Here is a 26,454-nt window from a genome sequence, read left to right on the forward strand (position 1 = left end):
GGCAACAAAGGTCGTTATCCCCTATACCAACTTCGTTTTCACTCATTTCTGTAGACAAGACAAACTGCAATTTTGAGTGTGTTTTTTTTTGCAATCGAGTATAGCAAGTTTCACTCAATCGTTCTCGAATGAAAATAGCTAGATCCACGCAGTACTTCTCCTGCCGAACATTTTCAGATAATAACAATTGGATCAGTTCGCTCACTTAGATCTGTTTGTTTCGACTCGTTCCTCCTCTGTACATTCACTATAACTGTGGGTTTCTTTCTCATCTGTTTTTGTTTGTATTAAGAGGCTCAATTTTTTAAACACTTCTAATTTGTATTAAGTATGTCTGAATCCGTCAGTGTTGAACCTTTGAAACGTAAATCTTTAGAAGAAATTGCTCCTGCTTCTAAAAAGGTTAATCGTAAGTTACTTGCAACATTTATATAATATATAGTACTTCGTTAAATATTTTGAAATGGACAAAACAATGCTTTGATTTAACTAAATTCTCAACAGAATTTTTTTATTTATTAGTGCTTTGTACACCGTTTGTTTATAATGGTTCGTTTAAAAGGAGTATACATGCGTAAATATTTGTAATCCGCTTATAATTCTTTCTTATTTTTTCTTGATTGACACACATTTTAGATGTTTGCTCATGAAATTGCTGTATTTCTTTTTCTTTAGATTCTTTAATTGCTGTTGTTGAGATTTCTTTTGGAGATTTTCAGCATAACGATCTTTCTGTATCATTAATCTTTCATAAGGCATGAATATATATATAATATAGTTTTTTTATGAAATCAAATGTTGATTACTTGTAGTCTCCTTGGGACCTTTAAAGTATGCAGATAAATGAGACATTCGTCTTCAGTTGCCCATCTGTACGTGCATATACTTGCGATTGTGTTTTAATAGATTGTCACATCAAAACTCACTTAAAAAACTTTCTTTCTCGTTTATATATTTTATACCATACCTTCAAAAAAAAAATTGTTTATAGATTAGTCAAACACACAGTCTCAGCTATTTAATTCATGTATTTTTTTTTTGCTTTTTAAACAGTTTGTTTTTATATGTTCATTGAGGTCAAAAATAGTGCTTACAATATTGAAAAATTTTTGAATTCATACATGTACACTTCAATAATGTCTGTAAACAAATATTCTACACTTTTATTCAATTTTTGGCTTTTCAAAGTAGCTACAGGTATATTTTTATTTAGTTTAAAAAGGAAATTACTTTCATTTTAATTTTTTCAAATTGTAGTTCATGATTTTAGATATATCTTAAAGAATGTCCCGTGCATCACATTAAAACTGCTATAAGTTTTACTAGCAGTACTAATTTTTTTTTCAGACAGAAATAATTTCTAATCTACTTTGTACTTTTAAGAAGAAAAAAAATTCTATTATGAAAACAAATTCACATTAATAATATTTCAAAATATAAGCATTTTAAATTTGTCCCGTGCATCACACATCCTTTCCTGTGCATTGTTCATGTTAAAATAAGTATTTAAAAAAGGGAAAAAATAAAAGACATTCAGAAATTTTTAGTGTTTACATATTTTTTTATGTTAAATGATAAAAAAAAAGGTTTTTAAAAAATACAATTTAATTGATTGTTGTTACAAAAACATACATCATCTGTCTTTAATATAAATCTGCAAAACTGTAGTATCCTTGTAAATTTACATTTTCAGGAGCTTTTATCTTTTATACTATGTTATTCTGTGTGTAGAACAGTTTGTCTTCATGTTTAGGCCATTTTCAATATGCACCATTTGTGCTCTTTGTCATCACAGATACTTCAGTTTCTGCACCTATAATTTGAATTACCAGTCCAGGGTATTCTTTACCATCATAATTTACCAAGATCCAGTTTCCTATCTCTATGTTGGTATCACTATGAGATTGTTCATGCATAATTGGGTTAGCTGCATTTAGGAAGAGGGATAGTCCATCATTTCGTGTGTATTTCATTCCGTGTCACTTTAAAATGTTCAAAATAGGCACAGCATTAATCCATACATCATTATTTCGTGGAATATTTCTTTCTTCAACAAATAAAACTTTTGTTGCAGGCATTAAAACTTTTACCAGGTAGTAAAAATCAGAAGCAGATTGTACAATGTCAGAAGATGTTTGCTCGCTCATAACTTTTTGACGAACAAGTGATTTTGCTCTTCCCCCTATACCGTCTACAACACCCTTCCCATGGAAAGTGGCAAAATATTTCCAGCTAAATTCTGGTATTTAAGGCTAAGTTCTTGTAGAAAAAGAGCCATAAATTTATTCTTGAATTCAGAGGATGGACCATCTGTCCAAATCACTTCTTCCAGTCGTTTATTTTCATCTGAATCGGGTTCCAGTTCAGAATAAAGCAACTGAACAAATGCTCTGACTGTATTTTTTTCTTTTTTGCATCGGAACAAATTAAAAATGTTGAGCAAATATCCTGAGAGAATGCAGCTGTTGTGAATAAAGTCACAGTTGTTTCTAGACCAAAGAGCGCTTTGAATTTCATTCTGATATTCACAGCTGTAATTCATAGTGAAGTCTAGCTGAAGAACTCTTACATTAGGGTTTCTTTTATTATTCTGAAATTCTTCATTTTGAATTCATCTAATATTTAAGTGGGAAGTAAACAAAGAAAATGTTTCTTTTAAGCTTGACACAACTTCACCAATGCAGCTTTCTTTCACGTTACATCTTAACTTGCCTCCTTCATTTTTCTCCCAATATTTCCATATAACTGTATTTTCATCTGGTTCACTGATTTCAATCTTTTCTCCATGAGAACAATCACTACAAAGACCTTGCCAACAGTGAGAATTCCTAGTATTATTACATAACACTTCATCCAAAAATGTTTCAGAGTCATATGTTATACATTATTAGTATCTCACCTGTCATATATTCTCTAAATATATTGAGAAATGTTATAAATCTCAGGTGTGTGCAAACAAATCACACTTGTCCCATGCATCACAGCCAAAAAATCAACATAAACTATTAATTAAATTTTATATTTACTTAATATTGAGTACCACATCAACCTACTGATTGTTCTTTCATTAAAATAAAATTATAGTCAGTAAATCCAAGAAACATCACAAATACATATTAATACCAGTACGATCAGAAATTCTGATTTTTTGTGAATCCCGTGCATCACGCATGCATTTTAATTTTTTTGTTTGCATAATTTTTAAATGTAGAAAAAAAATTGCATATCATTTTGAAGTGCAAGTTAAGGGCTTGTACCTCATAATTTTCAAAACATTGAATTACCTTAATTTCAGTAAAATTTATTGATTTAAACACATGTCACACATTAAACACATGTTATTGATTTAAACACATCAATAAATTTAAACACATAAAATTTATTGATTAAATGTCCCGTTCATCACGTAAGAATCGCCCTCATACTGTTTTAATAATTTAGTTAATACAATCTTTATTTGACTTGAAAGTGTATTTCTGGTAATTTTTTCTAGAAATGAGATATGATAACGAAGAAATGATAAACATTTACTGAAAAAACCATAAGTATTATAATTTTATTACTTAAGTAAAGGAAGAATTGAATGGGTTTACTAAATGAGCATGTTGCTAAAATACATTTGGTGGCAGTCAAAATACAATAAAAATCCTTTGAATTTTTTTTTTTTTTTTTTTTTTTTTTTTTTTTTTGCAAGGTTAACTTGTTGTGGGTGAAACATTGACAAAGACATTTGTGGTAGTAGAATTCTGGTTTATCATTTTTTATCACTTGAAAGTGAAAAAAAGGACCTGAGAGTGACTCTTTAAATTGATTCCACTAAAAGATATGCCAACCTTGTGAAAGCACCTAGAACAAACCAATAGAATTTATATAATACATCTGTACCATATCATGTCAATTCTCAGATGTAAATTTATATATTACATTTGTAGTTCTTCTTTATATTTAAATATTTTGAAATATAAAGAAGAAGAAATATTTATAGAAGAATCATATAAATGCAGAACTGATTGTCAGAATACTTTTATTCAAATTCATGTGAAAGTACTGAACTTTTATATTACTATATATATATTATAAAATTTCTATCATATAATTAAAGTTGCTTAATGCCATTTTTTTTGTTTATTTATCTATTAATTTTTTTATTTGTGTGGAAAAAATTTGCAATTTGGGAGATAATTGGGCTTAATAATAAAGCATAAAATAATTGTGCTTAACAAAGTATTTATATTTCTAAGTCATTTTTACACAAGGATGAATTGCTTTGCCTAATTCTTCTATATTAGCTTTTATTTCACTGTTTCTGTTATTTAATAAAATCTATTAGATTAATTCTAAATATTATGTCATTGAAATAGTTATTAAATTCTTATTAATTTAAACTTGTTTTGAAGCTGTAAGAATAAATTAAAATTATTTTTATTTTCTTCTACAAGCAATTTCATTGATTCTTAAAAAAAAAAAAAAAAAAAAAAAAAAAATCAAAACTAAGAATTTTGAAGGAATGGGAAGAAAATAAACTGTTTGTTTTTTCTCATTTTTGCTTAAAAATAGAACCCTCAAAGTATTAATTATCTTATTACTAACATATTATTAAACATTCTTTCATTGTATTCAATCACCAGTTTAAATAAATAAATACTTTATCTAAAATATCACTGCCAAAGCTGATTTTGTGATTCCAAACAATAAAGGCTGATGAAGCTTTTTTTCCCCCCGCTTCTTCTTCTTGTGCAGTTATTTTTTAATCTTGCATATTGTTGATGACTTATGTTAAATATTTTTGAAAATTTGATACACATATATTTTTTAACTATATGATTAATGCAATTACCTATATATATGAATGACTATATCACATTCATTTTTATGTTCTTTGACAACTGTAAACTGACTTGCTGTGTAACTAAGTAAATAATATATTTGTTTTTTAGTAAACCAAAATTATCTGAAATCTGAAAAATGTTTGCTTTTTTCTATTTATTATTTAAAACACGTAGTTGGATTCAACCGCTTATTCTGGAATGGTACTGTTGAGCCATTTTGATCCTTTCCATTCAAATTAAAATTCTTCCATTTCTAGGAGAGAGGCAACCTACTACTACATGCTATCTATAGATCTTGAGACATTTGAGGCCCATATACTATCTGCTGTTTTCAATTCAGTTGGTAATTTTCAAAATAGTGTGTATCAAAGTGACTCCATATTTGCTATAGAAGATGTAGGTTGTAGAAAATATCCAACTTTTCCTTCCAGTATTGGGTTCAAGGAATCAATTTTATTCATTATGTAACCTATATTACAATTAAGGATATATATTCTGCTGATTACATTTTTGATATAAATTTTTAATTGTTAAAATATATAAATTTAGAAGGTTTTGTCTCGGGAAAAAATACTGAAAAAGAGAATATGATCGATCCCTTTACAGCTTGAAGGGTTGTTATCTTTTGACCAACAGGATAACTGTTTGATAATTGACTTTCACTTACAAATTTTTATCAATATTTGTAAAATTTATATTCACTAATCTTTTCTCTTCAGTGAGCAGTTAAATTTTTTTAAAAAAAATTTTAATAAAAGATTTATTTCTCTTAGGAATTTGGCTATTTATTTAATATCTAGTTATGTGATGATTTTAATTTTGTTAATTTTTATATAATACAATAAAGCTTTTAGATTACATAATATGTTATTCTGCTACACTTAATGTTTTCTGTAATATCTGTGAGTGTTATTTCTTCTATCAAAATTTGAAAATTTATTTTTGAATTTGAAATACTTGAAGAACAGTTCTGGAAATAGGGTACTTGTGTATTAATTGCATGCTATCTGTGAGCATTAGTTATGAAAGTGTAATGTGCAATCTTTGATGATTAATCTTCAGTATGCAGTTAAAATACAAATAGATTGTATTTGCATTTTGTAAACATGCTTTTATATTAATATTATGTAGATGTCATTTCTTCATTACTATACCTTACCTATAAATTTATATTAAAAATTGTTATTCTTTGAATTTTATTTGTAAAATAAAAAAATAAAAAATACAGCCTCATAATAGTTTGTACTCAAATTTGTATGAAAACACATGTTCATATTTTAAGAAATAAAGATACTTTTTATTTAGTTAAAAATGTCGATGCTTCAGAATGAATTGATTATTAGAATAGTATAATAGAATTCTTGGATAATATGACCAACCCATGCTGTGTGGAAAACAGAGACAGTGCACAAATTGCAAAATGAATGACGTATGATTTTATTCCCAGTTAAAGAGTCAGTGAAATTGTCCTATTTTAGAATTCCTTTTGGATCATAGTGGATGGTATTTTTGAATCTAATGAACACATAGTTATTAAAAAAAATGCTCCTGTGTATTAACTTTATGCTATGAGTGAATTCATCAAATTTTGCTGATGAAAGGTTTTATTTGCATGCTATTTTCGATGATTAATTGCTAGCATCTTTCCATACTTGAAAAATCTATATGTTAAAGTAGCAAAAGAAAGTCTCAACCTTCTTTTTGTTCCCATAAATGCAATAATTATATAGTTAAATTCAACTCCAACCCATAACTTTTTGGTTCCAATTTAAGGTATTCTTGTACTAAAAATATTATCTAAAGAATTATTTGGAACTGAGCTAAATTTATTGATTTAATTGAGAAGTCTATGATTTCAAATAAGATAAAATTTGGCTCTGTGAAAAATGCCTTTTATTTATTTCTTCTGTAAACTATGTAATATTTCATGAATGGACATAGCAGTTTTGCAATTTCTTTCAGGTTTTGGATTTTTTTAATGGATATATTTAGAATGACTAAATTTTCTGCCAAAACTAAATTTTCCTTTAATAACAAGCACTAACTGTGTAAAATATTTTTATGATTTTTAGGAACTTATAATAAAAAAATTACTGAGACACAAACATCTGATAGGTAAAAGTAGAGAAATTCTTTAAGAAAAAAAGATACTAAATTATAGTTTATTTCTGTATCTTTACATATGTTATTTACTTTTTATTTAAATTGCCACTGTTAAATATCAACATTTTTTTTTTTTTTTTTTTTTGTTGCTTGATTAGAATATTTAATTTCAATTCAGTGAACATAAAATGTCATTCCGAAAATGTGTGTATTTATACAAATTTGCATTCATGTATTCTAAAATTAAATTCATGCCATTTTTATTGTTATTTAAAAGATGAGCATTTGGTATACTTGAGCTTTTATGATTTTAGATATCTCAAGTTAAATCTGCTTTATTTTAAATACTGAAGAAATGGTTAGTCATTTTTTTAATCTTTTGAACTCCCCATTTCTTGTTGCCATAATTAATGCACTCTGCTTCATTAAATGCAGAAGTTTTAACCATGAGATAAAAACAAAAAGCAATTTTATAATAATGAGTGCCACATTTTAATATAGATGGATGCAAGATAAATAATGATTGATTCTGTAAAAATTGTTATAGGATTGGTGGCAACCACAGCTATTATTTTTCTTGTGTAGCAAATGGGTTAAATTAGAAGTTAAAAAGAATGTTATTTGTCTGTGTTTAAAGAAAAGTAAAGTAAGAAACCTCCTGTCTGAATCATTATAGAATCTGTTTGAAAAATTTTTTCCTTTATTTTCTTCACAACATAAATATATTATATATGATATAATTTCAAATTAGTTATGGTCTTAAAATAATTTTCTAATTGATTTAACTCCATCTTCATTGTAATTTTAACTTCAGAATTGAAAATACTTTTAATTTTCCCTTGGAATCAAAACACTGAGGTCTGCAAATTTCTTCTGAAACTTTATGTGATCAAAATCCTTTCTCATGCTTATTCTTTTTTGCTTTTTGCTTATCTACTCAGTTTGTCTGTTTGCTTTTACCATGGCCTTGATAAAGAAATTTTGACAAAAGCTGAAAATTGGATTATATCTAGGAAATTCTAATAAAAAGCATTAAAACATTCATCTGTTTTGTTTTTTTTTTTTCAATTTAAATTTTGCATATATATAGGAGAGAAAAAATGACTGCCACGTTTATAAAAAAAAAATAATCAAAATGTTAACTGGAATATTTCATTATTTTGTAACACTTCAATTTTGTCTTTTATGTTTTTTTAAGTTTGCACAAGTTTCTGTACCTCACTAGCTGTGAAAAAAATTTGAATGTAACATCTTTCCTCTTTGAAATTTTGAAGAGAATATTCAAACATAAATAAAGGCTATATATATATATATAATATGTATGTATCCTGCTATATGTTCTTATTATTATCTAACAAAATTCTAAATAAAGCATTTTCATAAAAGGTATTATAGTATCAATATCAAATGCAAATATCAAAGTAAACATTAGTATTAAAGGTTGGCACTAGTACAGTAAGAGTTGGTACCAATATAAGAAGTTTATGTAGTAGTATCAAAATGTTATAGTAATCACCAGTAAATCATAAACTAAGTATCAGGTTTGGTATGTATCAGTGATCTTTGATTCATCAAAAGTGAATATTTATGTTTAAAAAAAAGAATTCAAATCTAGGAATCCAAATTGAATCTAGAACTTTGGAGTATAAAATTGTATGAAGAAACATCTTGAAAAATTTAGTGAACTCAATAGTCATAGGAATTAAATTTTAAAATTGTATTCACATAATAATTTTATTGTTGAAATTTATTAAAAAATGTCACCAATCTCTAGAGAGAAAAATACACCAATACACATTCCCAACTTTTCGTTTATGATAGGTAATATGGGTATCATAATCAATTATTTGCAATCTTTCTAGGGTATTAGCATTGGACTGGTGTCACTAGATAACATTCACACATCCACTGTTTTACCATCCTGATCATACTATCCTTGTCTGGAAAAAATGACTGAGAAGTTTTATTGTGGCTGTCTGTACAAATTAAAATTACATTTCCTTTTACAGTCTAGTCTTGTTTTTTAAAAGCAACTGTTTGCCGAAAGCTGCAACACTCATTTTTGCATCTTTGTTTCATACTTTCTCTTGGTCTTAAAACAATATATAATATATGTATTACAATTTGTTTTAAACCATATACATAATTTACACAAATATTTTGCAAGATCATAGAAAGAGAGCTTTGTATTCTGATACATAATTTAATGGACTATTATTCATCACTACTTCATATTCACATATAAAACACAGTTTGTGATAAATTAAAGAAGAATATCCTATGTTTTTTTTTTTTTCAATAAATCTTTAAGGATGACAAGTAATATTAATTCAATATTTCATACCATAGTGGAATTAAGATGGATTTGCAGATGGATGAATATACCAATGAATATGGTTCTACAAACTCCTCTTGAATTTTAATCTAATCTAATAATCTTAGAGAAATATTCAGTACATTGAGATTTTGCCATTGTCAGAATATATGAGAGATACCTGTCCTCTTTATGCAATAAATCTTTACGTAGCTGGAATCAAAACACTTTTGCTTAGAGATGGTATCAATTATAAATGTATAATCCAGAACACAAGTGAAATGGACATTGTAGCTGAATTAAATTCCCATATTTGAAAAATAGCTTAAATTTTGGTTTTATCTTGAGAAAGAGATTGAAAAGGAATTTTTAAATTTTGACTTTTGCTTTATATTACAGATGAAGACATAATAATGGAAAGAGTATTTCTTGATAACTGAAGACTATTTACAACAATCTAAATATTTAAAGCAATAAGGAAAACAAGTGAACTAGACCTAACCACTAGAGCAACTTTGAGTTATCAACCTCAATAACTGGGCTGATTTAGCTGATTTGACAATTTTGCCACTTTGAAGGATAGCTAATCAGAATGCTCTCTATATATTATGCAACTATAATTTTAAATATTAAACTTATAATATAGTTTTACTTATAATATTGTAATTATAGGTAAAAGTTTTTTTTATGCTTTTGTTGTGATAAAATGTTGATTGAACTGGCTAAATTAGTCTGGTTTATATTAATTGCCTTTTCTGGCTATAGTAATATTGTTAATAAAGTCATGTCGATAAATTTAATGAAGTACATCTTATAAAAACAAAAGAGAGTTCAAATTGAAATTAATATTGCTTTTTGGTAGAATATTCTGTTAGATTAACTATGCTTGCAAAGTGGGAAAATAATGGTAAATTCTTTCCCATTTTTGTGGTGCGAGATCTGTCTAAGTTTCATTCTGCAACTTCTGTTGAAAATAAAAGCCGAGGGGACAAATGACATTTGATAACTTATCTAGGTGTCATTAATTTTCATATGTAATAAAACATAGTGAAATAAGTACAGAAATTGTGTCTGGATGCTGATTCATTGGTTTTGCCAATTGCTGTATTATTTTAAGCATCATAATTTTTATATCCTGTCTCACTGCAGATCTAAATTTTATACCTTATGTCTGTTTATTATATGCTAAGTAGGCATAAAAAATTATCTAATTCTTAAAAAATAAATAAACCTCAAATGTTTTTATTTTTATATTTCAGTCTTCTTTTTATCTGGAGAAAAAAATGGTATTAATTCTGTAAACTGTTTTGATTTATTTTGACTGTGAATATGGTAACTCAACAAAATGCTTGAAGGATAGTAGCTTGACTTATTATGGAAATTATAGATTTCTCTTATCCTCTTTACTTATCTATGATGCATTATATGAAATATGCTGGATTTGGGATGCAGGAAAGAAAATGAAAGATAAAACATTTGCAGTTTTTATTTTAAAGAATGGAGAGAAAACTAAAGCTTTATTTTAAAAGAAAGAAATATTTTAAAATTTTGTTTTTCTGCAATCTAAAATTAAAATAGTCATTATTTTGTTATTCATTATATAATCAATCTTGGCCATATTTATTAAAGTTTCAGCACTTTTATATTGTTCATATATTTTTCTCTTTTTAGAAAATAATCCAAAAGATAAAAGCAGGAATTGTCCTTATTTAGATACTATCAACAGGTAATTTTTATTATAAGTTTACTTTTACTTTTATAGATTCTTCTACTTTTTATAATCATTTTTTTTAGTTACAAATAATATGAGGATGTATATTTAATACAATATAATATGAATAATAGTTTTTTTTTCCAATTTGTTAGCTATTGAAACTCTCAGCAATAGCTGATTACCAAATATTCACATTGAATAGTCGCTGTTATAATAATAAAATAGTACTATGATGATAATAATGGAATCCCAGCTGCTGAGTGTTATTTTTTTCAATGCGCAAATTGACTCTTAATCAAGCGTCTTTAATTTAAAAATTCTCAAAGATAAAAAAAAAAAAAAAAAAAAAAAACATTTTAAATGTGTGCAGGATGAAAAATCTGAAAAAAAAAAGGGGCACATTTTTTTTTTTTTTTTTTTTAATTTCATTTGTACAGCTAAAAAAACTGTGATGGTAAATTTAGGATTTTTGATTGTTGGAATCATTTTTCTAGTTTTCCTTTCAGGAAGAAATCTTTTTCACATTTCAGTAGTGGCCATAGATTAATGACATTGATTCTAATGCTTAAAGAAAATATTCTTTTTCTGGAAAAAAATATTTGCTTTTAGAAATAAGTATTAAGAGTACTCGAATAGAGGACTTTTGTTGTTGTGTAACCTTGTGGGCAATATCTTGTCTCATCATTTTTAAGAAAATAATCACTTTATCGCAAAAGTTAGAAAATTGATGCTTGGTTCCTTTTATAATAAAGAACCTTTGGAACAGTTAGAAAGAGTTGTATGTTCAATTATACAGCCATGTTTTGCTGTGCACAGGCCATTGAAAATGAATGCAAAAACAAATTTTTGAAAGGATGGTGCTACTCTAGGACCCTTTAGCACATCTGTTATATCTTGTGTACATATCATTAATTCTTCCTGGGTTCTTTTTGAAGTAGTTACATTTCGTAAAAAAAGAAACAAAACAAAAAAAAAAATCAAGAATTGCAATTCTAAGAATCACAATTTAAAAACATCAAGTTTTGCTTAAGCTGTGTTTATTTACTTAGTGGTCTCTATACTAGTTTGAAATGCATAATATGATTAATGTTTTATTAAATTAGATACCTCAAACAACACCTAGTTCACCAGGAATGTTATATTTGAATTTAAGTAAATTGTTTTTTATAACTTCATGTTTATGATTCCGTCAAAATGTCTGAGATTAAACTCGTCTTATTTTAATTATCTTGCATAAGTTCCACGTTCATTGCATACATGAACTTTTCTAATAGACACCGGTCAAATAATATCATGGTACTATTAAAAATGTAGTTATCTAATTCATCTGTCTTTTAAATTTTGCAATATTGGAACTTCACTTTTTCTATTATCTTATAAACAACTTTAGCTTTGAATAATGGAAGAAAAGCATGCAATTAAATATTTGAAATAATGAAAATAGTTTGAATTTCAAGGCAACAATGTAATTTATTGTTGGAAGGTAGACGGAAAAAATCATTTCAAAAATACTAAAATTCAGCAAAAATTTGCCAGACTGTTAAATTGGCATCATTAAAAAGAGAGTATTTTAAATTTCGAAATGATATAAAAATGCCCTTTTTTGTGATAACATTTTCAAAATTTATTATGGAACAGTGCCAAAACCCAACTTAATTAAATTAATAATTGAAGATTAAATTAATTGAATAGCTTTTAGGTTCATCTGCACACCCTCCAAGGTATGTATATGCCAAATTTGGTAGCTATAGCTCAAATGATCTGACTTGTTGAGCATCAGTACACACACACACTCATACTTTCATTTTTATTATTAAAATACATAAAGCTTATTTTAGAAATAAAATAGTTTGTATATAGTCTTTTTCTTCATATTTTACTCAAACATATAACAAATTAAGACATTCTAAGAGAGAAATTGGGAGATTTTAATGGATTTAATATTAATCAAAAGAGGTTTTAATAATCATTTTATTTATTTGTCTGAGCTACCATTTACAGCATTCCATTAAACCTTGTATAATACTTTTAAAATTATCAAAAAATTACAAAAGTTGCTTCAGCGAATTTTAAAAATTGTTTAGTCCAACTAACTTCCTAATTTTATTTTAAAATAAAACTGCAGATAATAATAATAATAATGAAAATGTTATTGTAGTATCTTATATAAAAGTATTTTCACATTAAAAATAGGTTTTTAAAAAAATTGTTTAAATGTATTGGTATTCTGTTAACTGCTAATATTAATGTTAACTACTGAATACATATATATTTCCTTTGATATAGTTTACACCACATGCTACCAGTAATTGATTTGATATGGAAATTTATAATTTTTTTTACAAATTCTTCAAATTTTGATTCTGAATACAAATATAAGGATTTTAGTGAATCTTTATTTAGATTTTTTTTGAAAAAAAGTTTATCAATGAAAATTATGCATTGATAGAAAAGGCTTCAAATGAACACTAGATAATAGCCATTATGCTTTTAAAAAAATTCAAAAATATTTAACATTTGTTTAGTACAAATTATTATAAACTATTTGTACTCAGACAATAATTTGAAAGGTATAAGAACTACATTTAAATGAAATAGAAATGGTATTCTTATATTTAATTTATGTGAAACATTTCTACATTTGAAGTTCTGATGTTGCACTAATTTTAATGGATATATAATATTGTATAATAACGTTGAAATTATATTTGAAAATATTTTTATTTTGAGGCATATCAACTAAAAATTTAAAATCAGTGATAGAAAATTTTGTGCATGAATAACATTATTTTTTTATTGCAAAAAAGAAATTATCAAAATGTAACAGAATTTTTTTTAACCCTAATATTTTATAATGATTTCAGGAATGTACTGGATTTTGATTTTGAAAAACTTTGTTCCGTCTCTATCTCTCGGATCAACGTATATGCTTGTTTAGTTTGTGGAAAATATTTTCAAGGTATATGTATTGTTTGTTTTTTTACTTTTTAAAAAAATTATTAAAACTTAATGAATAAACTAAAAATAATTTTCTTTTTACAATTTACAGTAGGGAAAAAATGTTCGATTTCAATTAAGTCGGGAACATTGAATAAAAGAATAAATAACACTTAACATTTATAAAAATTTTAAAACAATTTTTATGAAAATAGTGTTGTATTGTAAAGAAAGAATAACAAATCAAATTAATTAACCGATAAAGATTGCAATGATGTGTTGTAAAAAATGTTACAATTGGAAAAATAAAACATTAGCTGAGGTATAACATATACTTTGTGTGTGTCTAGATGTTATCACTTCAATTGAAATTGTTTTCTTTTTAATTTATCATCTAGAAAAGTAGTTATTACAGTAGACTTTTGATTTTTTTGCACAGCTAAAAAAATTGAACAGCTAAAAAATATTAAATTGTGTAAATTTGGTAGAAACTAAGCATGAAATTTAAGTTATTCTGAGTATTTCAAAATTGAATGAATTTTTAGTGTACTATTTATGATTTTATATTTCCTTTCTATTAAGTTAGACATTATAAAACTTATCTCAGAATGTATACAATATTCTCTTATATTAAGAAAACAGAAAATGCGAATAAAAACAAATTTTGGTATTAAACAAGGTTATTTGTTGGTATTGATGGGTAGAAAATGAACGTTTCTTAAATTCCAAAAAATTTTGCCTTCTCATTACATGGTTTGTGCCCTTCCATCAAATTAGGTTGGATAGTACAAAGTGTATTCAGTTTGTGAAAGCTACAAGTCTTTGTCAATTAGGACACCATCAAAATAACGAGCAATAAGAGCTTTTTATTTGTTTGTAAATTTTGCATTTGTTTGCAGTTAAGATAATATGTCTGATTATTATCTGATCCAAAGAGCTAAAATAAATTATTGGGACATTTTTTTTTTCATTTTTTATTTAATTATTCTGATCAATAATAGTGTCATCAAAATGGTAGTTAGCTGAAAAATTTTCAAATTTAATATTATTTATGCCTTGTTTTGAAGTAACCAGCTGGCGGTTTTGTAGTAATCTTACAATTTTGAACCATAGTCAGATGATGAGCTGGCATCTCTTCCCACAAAAACAGTGTGGAGCACTTATCAGATATAGCAGGCACCAGGGTACATATTTAATGGTATTTCAAGCCTTGAACTCCCTTTCCTTATTGTGAGGAGATCCAGGTTTAAAGAATTCATCTTACCATAAATTTTCATCAGCATCAAATGACCATTGGATTATGATCTGACAGTATGACAAAATCTAATCATCAAATTATTTTTAAAAAATGAAAAGAAAAAAAAATAATTTAATAATATATAATTTATTTAGTATATATATTTAAGAATTTAAATATTTAATAATATAAATAATAATTTTTTTAGATTTTTTTTTATTTTGTGTATTAAGTGCATCTTGATGTCTTTATCTATCTTTAATAGAGGTATTAATTCTTTGTGAGGTAGTACAACAATATCTGTCTTGCCTTTTTCAAGATTTTTTAAAAGTTTTTGTCATTTTACAGCTCAAACTTATTTTGATGGATATTTGAATGTTTTTTATGTATAAAAAATTACAGTACCTCTGAAAATTAATTAAAATATTTTTGAAATAGTCGTTATTCCTTATTATGTGATGCATAATTATACCTTCTCCAAAGATGGCATCATTGCTATGACTCCGAAGTTGTCTGGCACCTATGCCTTTATTTGTGTTTTCTTTTTTGTTGCGACCTTGAATGTTCGAGGTAAGAGGCAGAGAGAGCTGAAGCGATGCTATTGAATGCATGCAGAAATAAACAGATTTTGTTGAAATTCATTATCTGTTGAGAATCATTTGTGAAAATTTATAGAACCAACAAATAAAGTTAATCAATCCTTTTTGATAATCAGATTCTTTTTTTATTTGTAATGTAATCAGGGTTGTCATGGCAATGGGAAAATACAGGGAATTTTAAGTTATTTTTAATTCTTTTTTTTTTTTTCCTCCACATATAAAAAAATTCCCATCTTGGAACCAAAAATGAAACAACTGTATAATCGCAGAAACTCTCACCTTTTTTACTTGTTCCCCATTTTTTTCTGTATAGATTAATTTTGATTTCAGACACAGTTGTTCTCTTTCCATGAGGTTCTCGAATTGCAACTAATGAGGATCATGAGACTGCTGTAACTGCGTGAGAGAATAAAATATCTTTGGCTTATACTTATTCAGTGTAGATTAGAGATTTTTTTTAAACGATGAGCTTCTCAAAATCCATATTTAATACAGATATATAAAAATATGAATTTTGTCTTTGCTGAATGAGTTAGAAAAGTTTCATAAAAACACTTTTAAGAAAATAAATATGGGAAAACAGGTGCATATTAGTCATGCCAAAGGAGGAAAACCTACAAAATTGCATGCTAATTCAAAAAATCATAATTTATATTGGACTTCGTACATAAAAATACTGGAGAAGAGAACATGTAAAAGTCCGAAAATGAGCCGATTTCGAACTTTTTAGTGCAAGAACGAACATTTAAAGCTGTACTCTTATATGTTCAATGATAATGAAATAACCAAAAAGTGTACTTTAGGATGTTCAAAAATGTTCACTATTTGTTACAGATTAGCACCAATCCCTTAAAAAATCTTTAAAGAATAAAAAATTTGTAATATGCTTTGAACCGCATTTCACAAAAATACCAAATAGATTTTATTGTATGATGCTTATGTGAATAAATTAATACGATCTTCACTAGATATTGGAATACAATATTTTTAAAGCATACTACTGCTCAAGAATTGTTTGAGAATTTTAAAGACACTGTATCAAATTTGGACTACAGTTACTTTTGCAAATTAATATGTTTGGACCAAATGTAAATTAAAAAATTTTTTAACATTTCAAAGAAGTACTTCTGAGCGAAAATGACTAAAATTTTAGATCTAGGTACTTATGGACTACACATAATCCATTGAGCGTTTCAGTATGAACGTAAATCTACTGAATGGAAAGTAGATATTATTCTAAGAGCAATGTATAGAATATTTTTATTTTATTATTATGGCTAAAGAAATAGCTGATAATGACATAAATGAAGTAATAATCTTCTTTCTTGATATTTTTATGGAAAATAAAGTTTCTTTTAGCAAAGGAAATTGTTGAAATTCAAAGAATATAAAGCTAAAGCACTTTTTCAGCAAGCCAGAAATTTTTCATTACTATCAAAATCTAATGGCTAAGGAAAGTTTGTTATCAAGAAAATCAAACAAATTGGACACTTTTGAAAAAAACTTCTAAAATGAAAAAAATATTTTGTAACTTTCTCCTCCTCACCATGTAGTGATCTGAAATGTTAATGAAGTAATGATATAATAACTTTTCTTATTACTAGTTGTAGTGTAATGAAATAATTTCAGATATGCAATCAAATTGCTTTAATAAATTCTTACTAACAGAATGCATAAAAAACATTTTAAGTGATTTAGTTTCATTGTTGAAATACATTTATCAATTATTCAATGGTATTTTACATTGAAGAGCCAGAAAAACTGGTATAGTAGGTCATATGCAAATAATGGAGATGTTCAACCAATCAGCGTAACACGATGCGGTCGACAGTGCCATACATAAGACAACGAGTATCTGAGGAGGTTATTGCAATGATTCTTGCTGTTAAAATAGCATGTTATCGAACTTTAAATGATTTTCAGTGGGGACTAATCATCGGCGCATGAGAGATGGGGCACCACATTTTCGAAGTAGCTATGAAATTTGAATTTTCGTGCACGACCATTTCAAGGGTCTACTACGAATATCCGGTTTACGGTTAAACTTCAAATCTCCAACAGCGGTGCAGGAAAAAGACTGACAAAACAGGATCATCAACGGTTGAAAAGAATCGTTACACGAGATCGATGTTCGACACTTCCTCAAATTACTTCGGATTTGAATGCAGGCCCATCAACAAGTGTCAGCGTACGCACTGTGCAACGTATTTTAATTAATATGGGCTTTCACAACCACAGGCCATCTAGTGTACAATTGTTGGCTCAATGGTACAAAGCTCTACGCCTTGCCTGGACTTGCCAACACCATCATTGGACTCTTAATGATTAGAGAAACATTGTGTGGTCTGAAGAGTCATTTTTCCAATTGTAGCGGGAGGATGACCATATACGGATGGGGAGAAAACCCCATGGATCCCTCATGCCTACAAGGAACTGTTCAAGACGGTGGAGGCTCTGTGATGGCATGGGGTTTGTGCAGTTGGCATACAATGGGGCCGTTGATACGTCTAGACTCGACCATGACAGGTCAGTGGTACGTTAACATCTTTTTTGACCACCTGCATCCATTCATGTCCTATGTGCATTCCAAAGAACGTGAACAATTCCAACAGGATAATGCGCCATCCCACAGGTCTACAGTAGCTACCGAGTGGCTTGAGGAGTACTTTTCTGAATTTCGCTTCCTCTCTTGGCCACCTAATTCCCCTGGTATGAACATTGTCGAGTATATTTTGCAATGTGCTGTCCTTAGAGATCTCCACCACCTCGCAATCCCATGGGATTGTAGACTGCCTTGCAGTAATTGTGGTGTGAACGGTCTACAAAATATCTTCACAAATTAGTTGACTCTATGCCACACTGTGTAGCGACACTTTTGCATGCTCATGGGGGCTATACAGGATATTAGATTGGTGTACCAGTTTTTTTGGCACTTCAGTGTATATTTAAAATTGTATACTTACTTATTTAATATATAACTCGTTTATTTTGTTGCATGTAATTGTATAATCGAATTTTTTTTTTAATTCTTATTTTTCCCGGATAATATATTGAACCTGATAAAATATTGAACAATGAAACTGATGAATAGGTTCGAAAGCATGTAAAGAAATTCTTTTATATGGTGGAATAACTACCTGAAATAGAAATAAAAGTCAAAGAAGATTTATTGTTGATAATATTGATGTAACAGGTGACCATAGAGTTTCAAAAATTTCTGACGCTCAGTTGAATCACAGGATGAGGTTCTCCATATAAAAATAATAGAGGAAAATGAAGCCCATCTTGTGTTTTTACATCAAGTCATTACAAGCATAGGAAAACGTATCATTTCTCCAGAGATACTGGCAAAACAAAATCTCACAAAGAGGCTAATATCTTCAAAATTAAATGCTTCAACTGTAAGCAGAAGGATAATCACAAAGCAACACAGTACAATAGCTAAAGATATTCCACTAACAAGAAAAGAAAGACAAGATTCTAAACTAAAAAACATTAATCTGCTGATAGCTGGTAAGCACAAAATGGAATAGTTATTTGACCGATACACTGCTTGCATCTAGTCAAGAGGAGTGATGATACCCAACATTTTAGTAGAATGAATGCATATTCATCACCCCCCAAAACAGTGACAGTAACATGTAAATTTGGCTTACAATGGAACAGCAGATGTGAAAGGCTGTGGTTAACTAAGCCGATGTAAACAACAGCAGAATGATGAAAGGTTAGTGGAGTATGTTAGACTTTGATTGGGGCCTTCATTTACATCCCTTGGTATATGTTTATTTTTGTAATAGTAGAAAGATCTGTCAGTAGAATAAGCATGTGAAATGTGATCGTTAAGATGGGGATGGGTTAAGTAGAGTTAAATAAAATAGATCTTGGGCTTTTGCTTGATAATCAGATTTTTAATGTCATTTAGATTATCATAGAAGTTTTGAGATAGTTTAATAATAAATTCCTATATTAGTAGTATTTTGAGAGCTTGTTTTTTATTTCAACACTGCAATAATTCATAGAGTTTTATTTTCTAAAATTTCAACTCTTTCAGGACGAGGACCAAACACTCATGCTTATATGCACAGTGTCCAGGCAGGACACCATGTATTTCTTAATCTACAGACACTGCGATTCTACTGCATTCCTGACAATTATGAAATCATTGATTCCTCTCTTGACGATATCACGGTAATGCATTTTAAAATCGCAATTAGAAAATCAACCTTGAATGTTTGTTCTCTTTGTCATATTTGTGCTTGTGTTTTGCAGTATGTGCTGAAACCAACTTTTACTAAAGAAGAAATCGCTGCTCTGGACCAGAATGATAAACTCTCTCGAGCTTATAATGGAATGACATATATGCCAGGTAAAATCTATATAAAACTTTTATTTAGATATTGTTATGAGATGATAGATACTGCCTCAAAATATATCTTTGAACTTCATACATATACTTTCATTTACTGATATGCAGGTCTATATTCGAAAATGGTGTTTACAAGATTAGATAAATCAGTGACATTTAAGAGGGGAAGGGTATTTTTGTCTATGGTAAAAAATGCTTCTTAAAATTGCTAATATGTCATTTTAATTGAATTATGGAATGGTCTTTCAATCTATCTACAGCTGTATTTTTCGGAACCTCAGCCATCTTACGGTTGTATGGACATTTAAACTATTTAACCCAGAATCCAATATTTTGATTCTGACATTTCTGATATACTATTTTTAGTTGGATACCTCCCTTCTTTTTTAAAATCATATTTCCATTTTTAAAATACAATACAATAGAATATACTATTAGATTTTAACTATTCATGCCATTTTTAGTTCCTTGTTTAATTCTTAGTCTTAAAATTGAAATAAAATCATAAGTATTTTTTAGATTTTCAATTTTGGCACAATTTATCTTGTAACAGCAACTTGCCTTGAATAATAATGCACACATCCTGTTTTACACTTAAGTATTGCTATTTAGTTATCCTTTAATTCTTGAGAATTTTATTTAACAACCATTATATCATTTTCATAGTAATGGTCTACTTATTAATATCCTTACGAACCTTCTACATTTTAAGAGAAATTCCTAATCTGTGTGCCATGTCAATCAGTCAACAATTGATTGTTCAGTTCTGTGTCCTTTTATAAAGGATAATTATATGCAATAAATTACAAATAGAATATTACTGTACATTCATGTAAGTTTTAAGCAATTTAAATTGTTTCCTGTAGTTTATATTTTCTTGTATTTTGCATCATTATTCCTCTGGCCCTTTGAAATGTTTAAAAAAGGAGTAATATTGTATTACTATATTATTCCAAATATTAATATAGTGAAATAATTAAAATAGCATCAATAAATTTTCTGGGGAAAATTTATAAGAGTTATTTACAGTCCAAATCATAGTGATCCAGAAGTTTTAGAGATGTTTTGTGAAATCTTTAATTAATGAAGGGGAAAGGGAGAAACAGAAGCAAAATTTTGTACAAATTACAAAATTTGTATTGCATGAAATATATCAGTTAATGAAATATTATTGAATAAAATAGCAAAGCAATGTCATTAGATATTTACAAAATATTATCTATTTACAAAATATTATTTAAAAGATGAAACAAAAACTTACAAATATTATTTTCTGTTTTTCGTATGTTTGTGTTAAAATATTTTTAAAAATTCTTAAAAATGATTTTAAGTATCGTTTGATGGAAACTTGAAAATGCAAACCAATAGCATAGTGTTATTTATGTTTCTAGAGAATTAGCATCTTACTTTTATTTTTCAGCTGCTTCAAAATCTTTTTAATTTAAACTTGTTGTATTAATATTAATTGATAAACTAATCCAAAATTTATGATTCTGTTAAACAATATTCCACAAAAGTATTATTTAATTCTTTTATATGTACATTATATAAAAGAATTAATTTCACATTCTTATTTTCTCTTTTTATTGTTATTAATAATGGTTAACATAATATATATTCATACCTAAGAGGTCGAAAATGTCCATCTCAGAGTGATTTTTCTGAATTTTTAATTAATTCAAAATCAAGCGAAATTTCGATGTTTTTCCGCTATAACTTCCGAAAATATTACAGCACAAAATTGATTTTTTGCATCATATTGAAGTTTAAAAAGTTATCTTTTCAATGATACTAATGTTTTAATCTATAAATTAAATTTCCATTTTAATGAATTTTTAAAAATTAATTTAAGCATATTTTTTAACAATTCATTTTGCACAAAATAAAAAAAAAAAAAAAAAGATTAATCTGCATGAGCATGGCATTAGCTTTTATCAACATGTTGCCATCACATTTACAAAAGCTTTGATTAAAAAAATAAGTTAATTACTACTTCAAATTAAGATAGAAAAATGTAATTTTCAGCGTGTGACTGTAAATAGAATGAATAGGAAATAAGATATTTTCTAAAAAAATAAATGCAAGGTAAAGGTTTTCATGATCGTTTGCAATATCTATATTATTAATTCTATAAATCAGCTTCATTTAAGGTAAACATGATTTAATATGTATAGGATATCCATTTAAATCCAGGTGCAATGATTAATTTGTAAATCTTTAGTAATAGACTTGCATATTGTTTAGTACTGTTAGAATGATCTGAATGAAAATAAAATTTAACCTACAAGAGCATGCTAAGAATGTATTAATGCGCTTTCGTACTTTGACAAAAACTCAAACTGAATGATTAAAGTAACTCTTATTGCAAACTAAACTGAGGAAAGTGTGATGTTCAGCACTTGTTTAAATGAAAGCGTAATATTATGGAATAAATATAAAATGTGATATTTTCCACATAATTCCATGACAGCTGATTGAAAATTAGAGAAATATATAGTACAATGAACAAATTATCATAAGGCTTCTATAATAATATGAGTTATGTGACTATCGATATTTTAAGTTTAAATATATTTTGCTGAAGAAGTTGTTAAGAGAGCAAGATACATAATTATTTAATTGAAAATTTTAGAAAACTTTACTCCTAGTGAATCAGCTGACCGCCAAAGGTGGCTAGTTAGCAGTAAGGAACAATTGACTTCATCTTTGCGGTAATTATTAATTGTACACATCTCAACTCTGTATACTGCTAAGGTACTTTTGAGGAATGTAGAATAAAGATAGAAGAAACAGAAAAACCTTATTAAAAACTGTTGCAGGACCTTCAATTACTACAGCCTGAAAATGTACAGGAATGACTAGCATCATTCAATGAAATCCTTGTCGAAGAGTGCAATATTTTGCAGAAAGAAGAACTAGTGCCAGTGTTTAAACTGAACCAATATCAAATGGTGGTATACCTTCTTTAAAGAGCACCCTTCAGACTTTTTTAAAATGTGACTCTTTATAGTGCAAAGATTAAAAGTGCAATTAAACCTAAACACTAATATATTTTGGAATTGATATGATTTAAACATTACAAATAATTTTACAATGGCCATTATATATTGACTGCCCTTGCATATAGAGTGTTTTTTTTTTAAAAAAAAAACAGGTTAGAAAACTAATTTTATAAAATCAGTTCAAATATCTTATGCTAAACTTGTACGCATTATTTTCTCTATTCTAATTTTAATAATTCATATCAGATCCAGATAATAAACCAAAATGGTTGTTACTGTTGAACTTTCCATAGATTAGTGAAATGCAAATTAAAAGGAATTTCTATTTATATTATGCTTTTTAAAAATATAAAATATGTATAAATCCATCAAAAAGGTATATATATTTATATAGTAGAGGCTCTTATGTGTAAGAAAGTTAGAAGGGAAAAAAGAAAAAGCAAGGTTACCTAATGAGATGAAAGAAAGTAATCATTATATGTTGACTGCCCTTACATATAGATTGTGTAAAAAAAAGGGGGGGGGGGGGGGGTAGAAAACAAATTTTATAAAATCAGTTCAAATACCTTATCCCAAACTTGTGTGCATAATTTTCTCTATTCTAAATGGTTATTACTGTGGAAATTTTCATACATAAGTGAAATGCAAATTAAAAGGGACTTCTATTTATATTATGCTTTTAAAAGTATAAAATGTGTATAAATCCATTAAAAAGGAATATATATAATGGTAGAGGTTCTTATGTTAGGGAAGTAGGAAAGTTGGAGGGGAAAAAAAAAGGTTTAACTAATGAGATGAAAGAAAATGTGATTATTAAAATGTTATATCCTTTTATATGCTTTGTCCTTTTATATTCTTTTAAAATAAAAGGATTCAATTTACTTTTGCATTTCATTTCAATGTCTTCTTTTTTTTACTTTCAGGAATTGTTGGTTTGAACAATATAAAAGCTAATGATTACTGTAATGTGATTTTACAGGTAAGATTTTGGAATTGAATTAATTTTTTTTATATTGCAAAATACTTAAAATCGGTTTAAATAAATGCTTTTAATTTATTGATTCATAGAATTGATAAGTTTGCATAAATAAAATGAAGCTTTTTTAAAAAGTTTGTAATTTTATTTTAAGTTAAAACTGAAATATTTTTATGTTTGAAATAACAATTTTTATAGTGAAATAAATCATATTTTGAATGATTTTTAAAATTATATGAAGATTTGCATTAAATATTGCAGTAAATTTTTATCTTTATCTATACTCACAATAAAGCTCAATGTGTGTATGTGTTGGCGCTCTGCAGGCCAGATCGTTTAACCTACAGTTACCAAATTTGGCACATATGTGCCTTAGAGGGCGGAAATGTGCACTTTAGAACGATTTTTAAAATTTTTTAAATTAGAATTTTAATTAATTAAAAATTAAGCGAAAATTCGGTGGTTTTTTTCGAGATTACTTCTGAAAATATTATCGATAAAAAGAATTTTTACATCAAGTTAAATTTAAAAAAATTATCTTTTTAATAATGCCAACATTTTAACCCATAAATTAAGTTTTTTTTTTTTTTTTTTTTTTTGCACAAAATAAAATTAAAATTTAACCTGCACGAGCATGTTAGGCGTTCATGGAAAAAAAAAATAGCTTTTATCAATGAGTTGCCATTATATTGACAAAAGTTCAAATTAAAAAATAAAGTTAAATACTATCATCGATTCAATATTTACAGCGGAAACCTTGGCACTTTGTCAAGCTCTGGATAAACTTTCAGTTACAAAAAAAAATCTGCTTTTGTTGACAGACAGCTATTCGGCCCTTCAAGCTTTAAAATGCCTTACAATCAAATCTCTAAAAGTCATTCACAGGTTAGCTGGCAAAATTCAAGCCAGGAGAAAATTAAATCAGAGAATATGTTTGGTGTGGTCTCCAGGGCATTCACAGATACATTGGAATGAAAAGATGGACATACTCGCAAAAATGATCACGGAGTCGCACACATTGCTGGAGTGGATTGCTTCAGAGGATTTAATTTCTCATTATCAGGAAACCTCACTACAAAAAAAACGAATCATATTCTTAAAAATAGCGAATATCAAAATTTTATTAGTGATGTTCCCACCATGTTTTCCCTTAATCCATGGCTCAAAAATAGAAAAAAAAGATATCATAACTGCACGTCTTTTAACCCGGACACAGTTATCCTCACTGCCATGTTTGTAATTATGAGAATAAAACTGAACATATCATTTTTTTTTTTTTTTTTTTTTTTTTTTTTGTTTGTTTTGTTTCAAATACGCAACTCTTAGGTCAAATCTTTTTGCAAAGCTTAATATTGATCTCAATCTTGTTCTTCATTCAAAATGTTTATTCAAAAAGCGATTTCTAATAAGCAGTGTCTTCGGCATTCTTCTCTAATCTCTGAAGTCTTTTAACATCTATGAATGAACTCTTTTGGCATTAGGGGATAACGGTCTTTGTTGCCAAAAAATGCGCTCCATTGATCCAAATGAGATAAAATTTGAACTATAGATTATTAAGATGATGCGCTTTACATTTATTAAATAAGAAAAAATTAGTACAAAAATTCTTCGGTAAGTGGCGTTGTAATACACATAAGACCATTTTATATGGTTTATAATTTTTAAATAAAGTAAAATTAAAATTGCTCAATATGTCCTCCTTTATTTCCAACAATATGCTCTAATTGGTGAACTATATTTTCTATAGATGACCGGAGTGAGTCTACCGGAATAATAAGAATATGGCATCGAATTTGTCCTTCAGGTCTGATAGAGAGGATGGCCTTTGAATAGCCTTTGTCCTTCAAATAGCCCCACAACCAAAAAGTCGTAAGGGGTAATGTCCGGGAAGCGAAGAGGCCATGCTGTTGGGAAATAACGGCTGATAACTCGTGCTTCTGTGAAATGCTGTATTAACAATCGCTTTACACGACGATCAATATGAAGTGGTGTACCATCCTGCATGAAAATAAGGTCTTGAAAGCATCCATGTTGTAAAAGAGTTGGAATTACAAAATCCCTCAGCATATTATAGTACCGTTGTCCTGTGACGGTACATTTGAAGTTATCTTTTCAAAGAAATACGTCCCAACGATAAAAGTAGCTGTAAAACCACACAATACTTTCACTTTTTCAAGATACAAGGGTTGATCCTGGATAACATGAGTGTTTTCCTATGCCCAAATTCGACAGTTATGCATGTTATCTTAGCCAAAAGTGGTGCTCATCACTCCACAGAATGTTCCATGGCCTAGTTGTGTCAACCACCATTAGAGCAAGGAACTGAAGTGCAAAAGTTTAACTGACCTCTAAGTCCCCGTCCTGCAGCAAGTGTGCA

General features: G+C 27.8%; 1 protein-coding gene across 2 annotated transcripts in view; it reads left to right on the top strand.

The window, feature by feature from the left end:
- Positions 1-244: 244 nt before the first annotated feature.
- The window catches only part of LOC129954800 (U4/U6.U5 tri-snRNP-associated protein 2-like), a 62,653-nt gene continuing 36,443 nt past the window's right edge, over positions 245-26,454 (top strand). Inside the window, exons 1-6 of one of the 2 annotated variants that reach the window (XM_056068175.1) lie at positions 245-409; positions 10,918-10,972; positions 13,825-13,919; positions 19,785-19,921; positions 20,003-20,099; positions 24,025-24,080. In XM_056068175.1, coding sequence (XP_055924150.1) covers positions 331-409; positions 10,918-10,972; positions 13,825-13,919; positions 19,785-19,921; positions 20,003-20,099; positions 24,025-24,080 — 519 coding nt within the window. In that variant the 5' untranslated portion in view covers positions 245-330. The remainder of the gene's footprint in view (positions 410-10,917; positions 10,973-13,824; positions 13,920-19,784; positions 19,922-20,002; positions 20,100-24,024; positions 24,081-26,454) is intronic. The other variant, XM_056068184.1, reaches the window with a different exon arrangement.

Source organism: Argiope bruennichi, chromosome 1, assembly GCF_947563725.1.
Source record: "Argiope bruennichi chromosome 1, qqArgBrue1.1, whole genome shotgun sequence".
Classification (NCBI taxonomy): domain Eukaryota; kingdom Metazoa; phylum Arthropoda; class Arachnida; order Araneae; family Araneidae; genus Argiope; species Argiope bruennichi.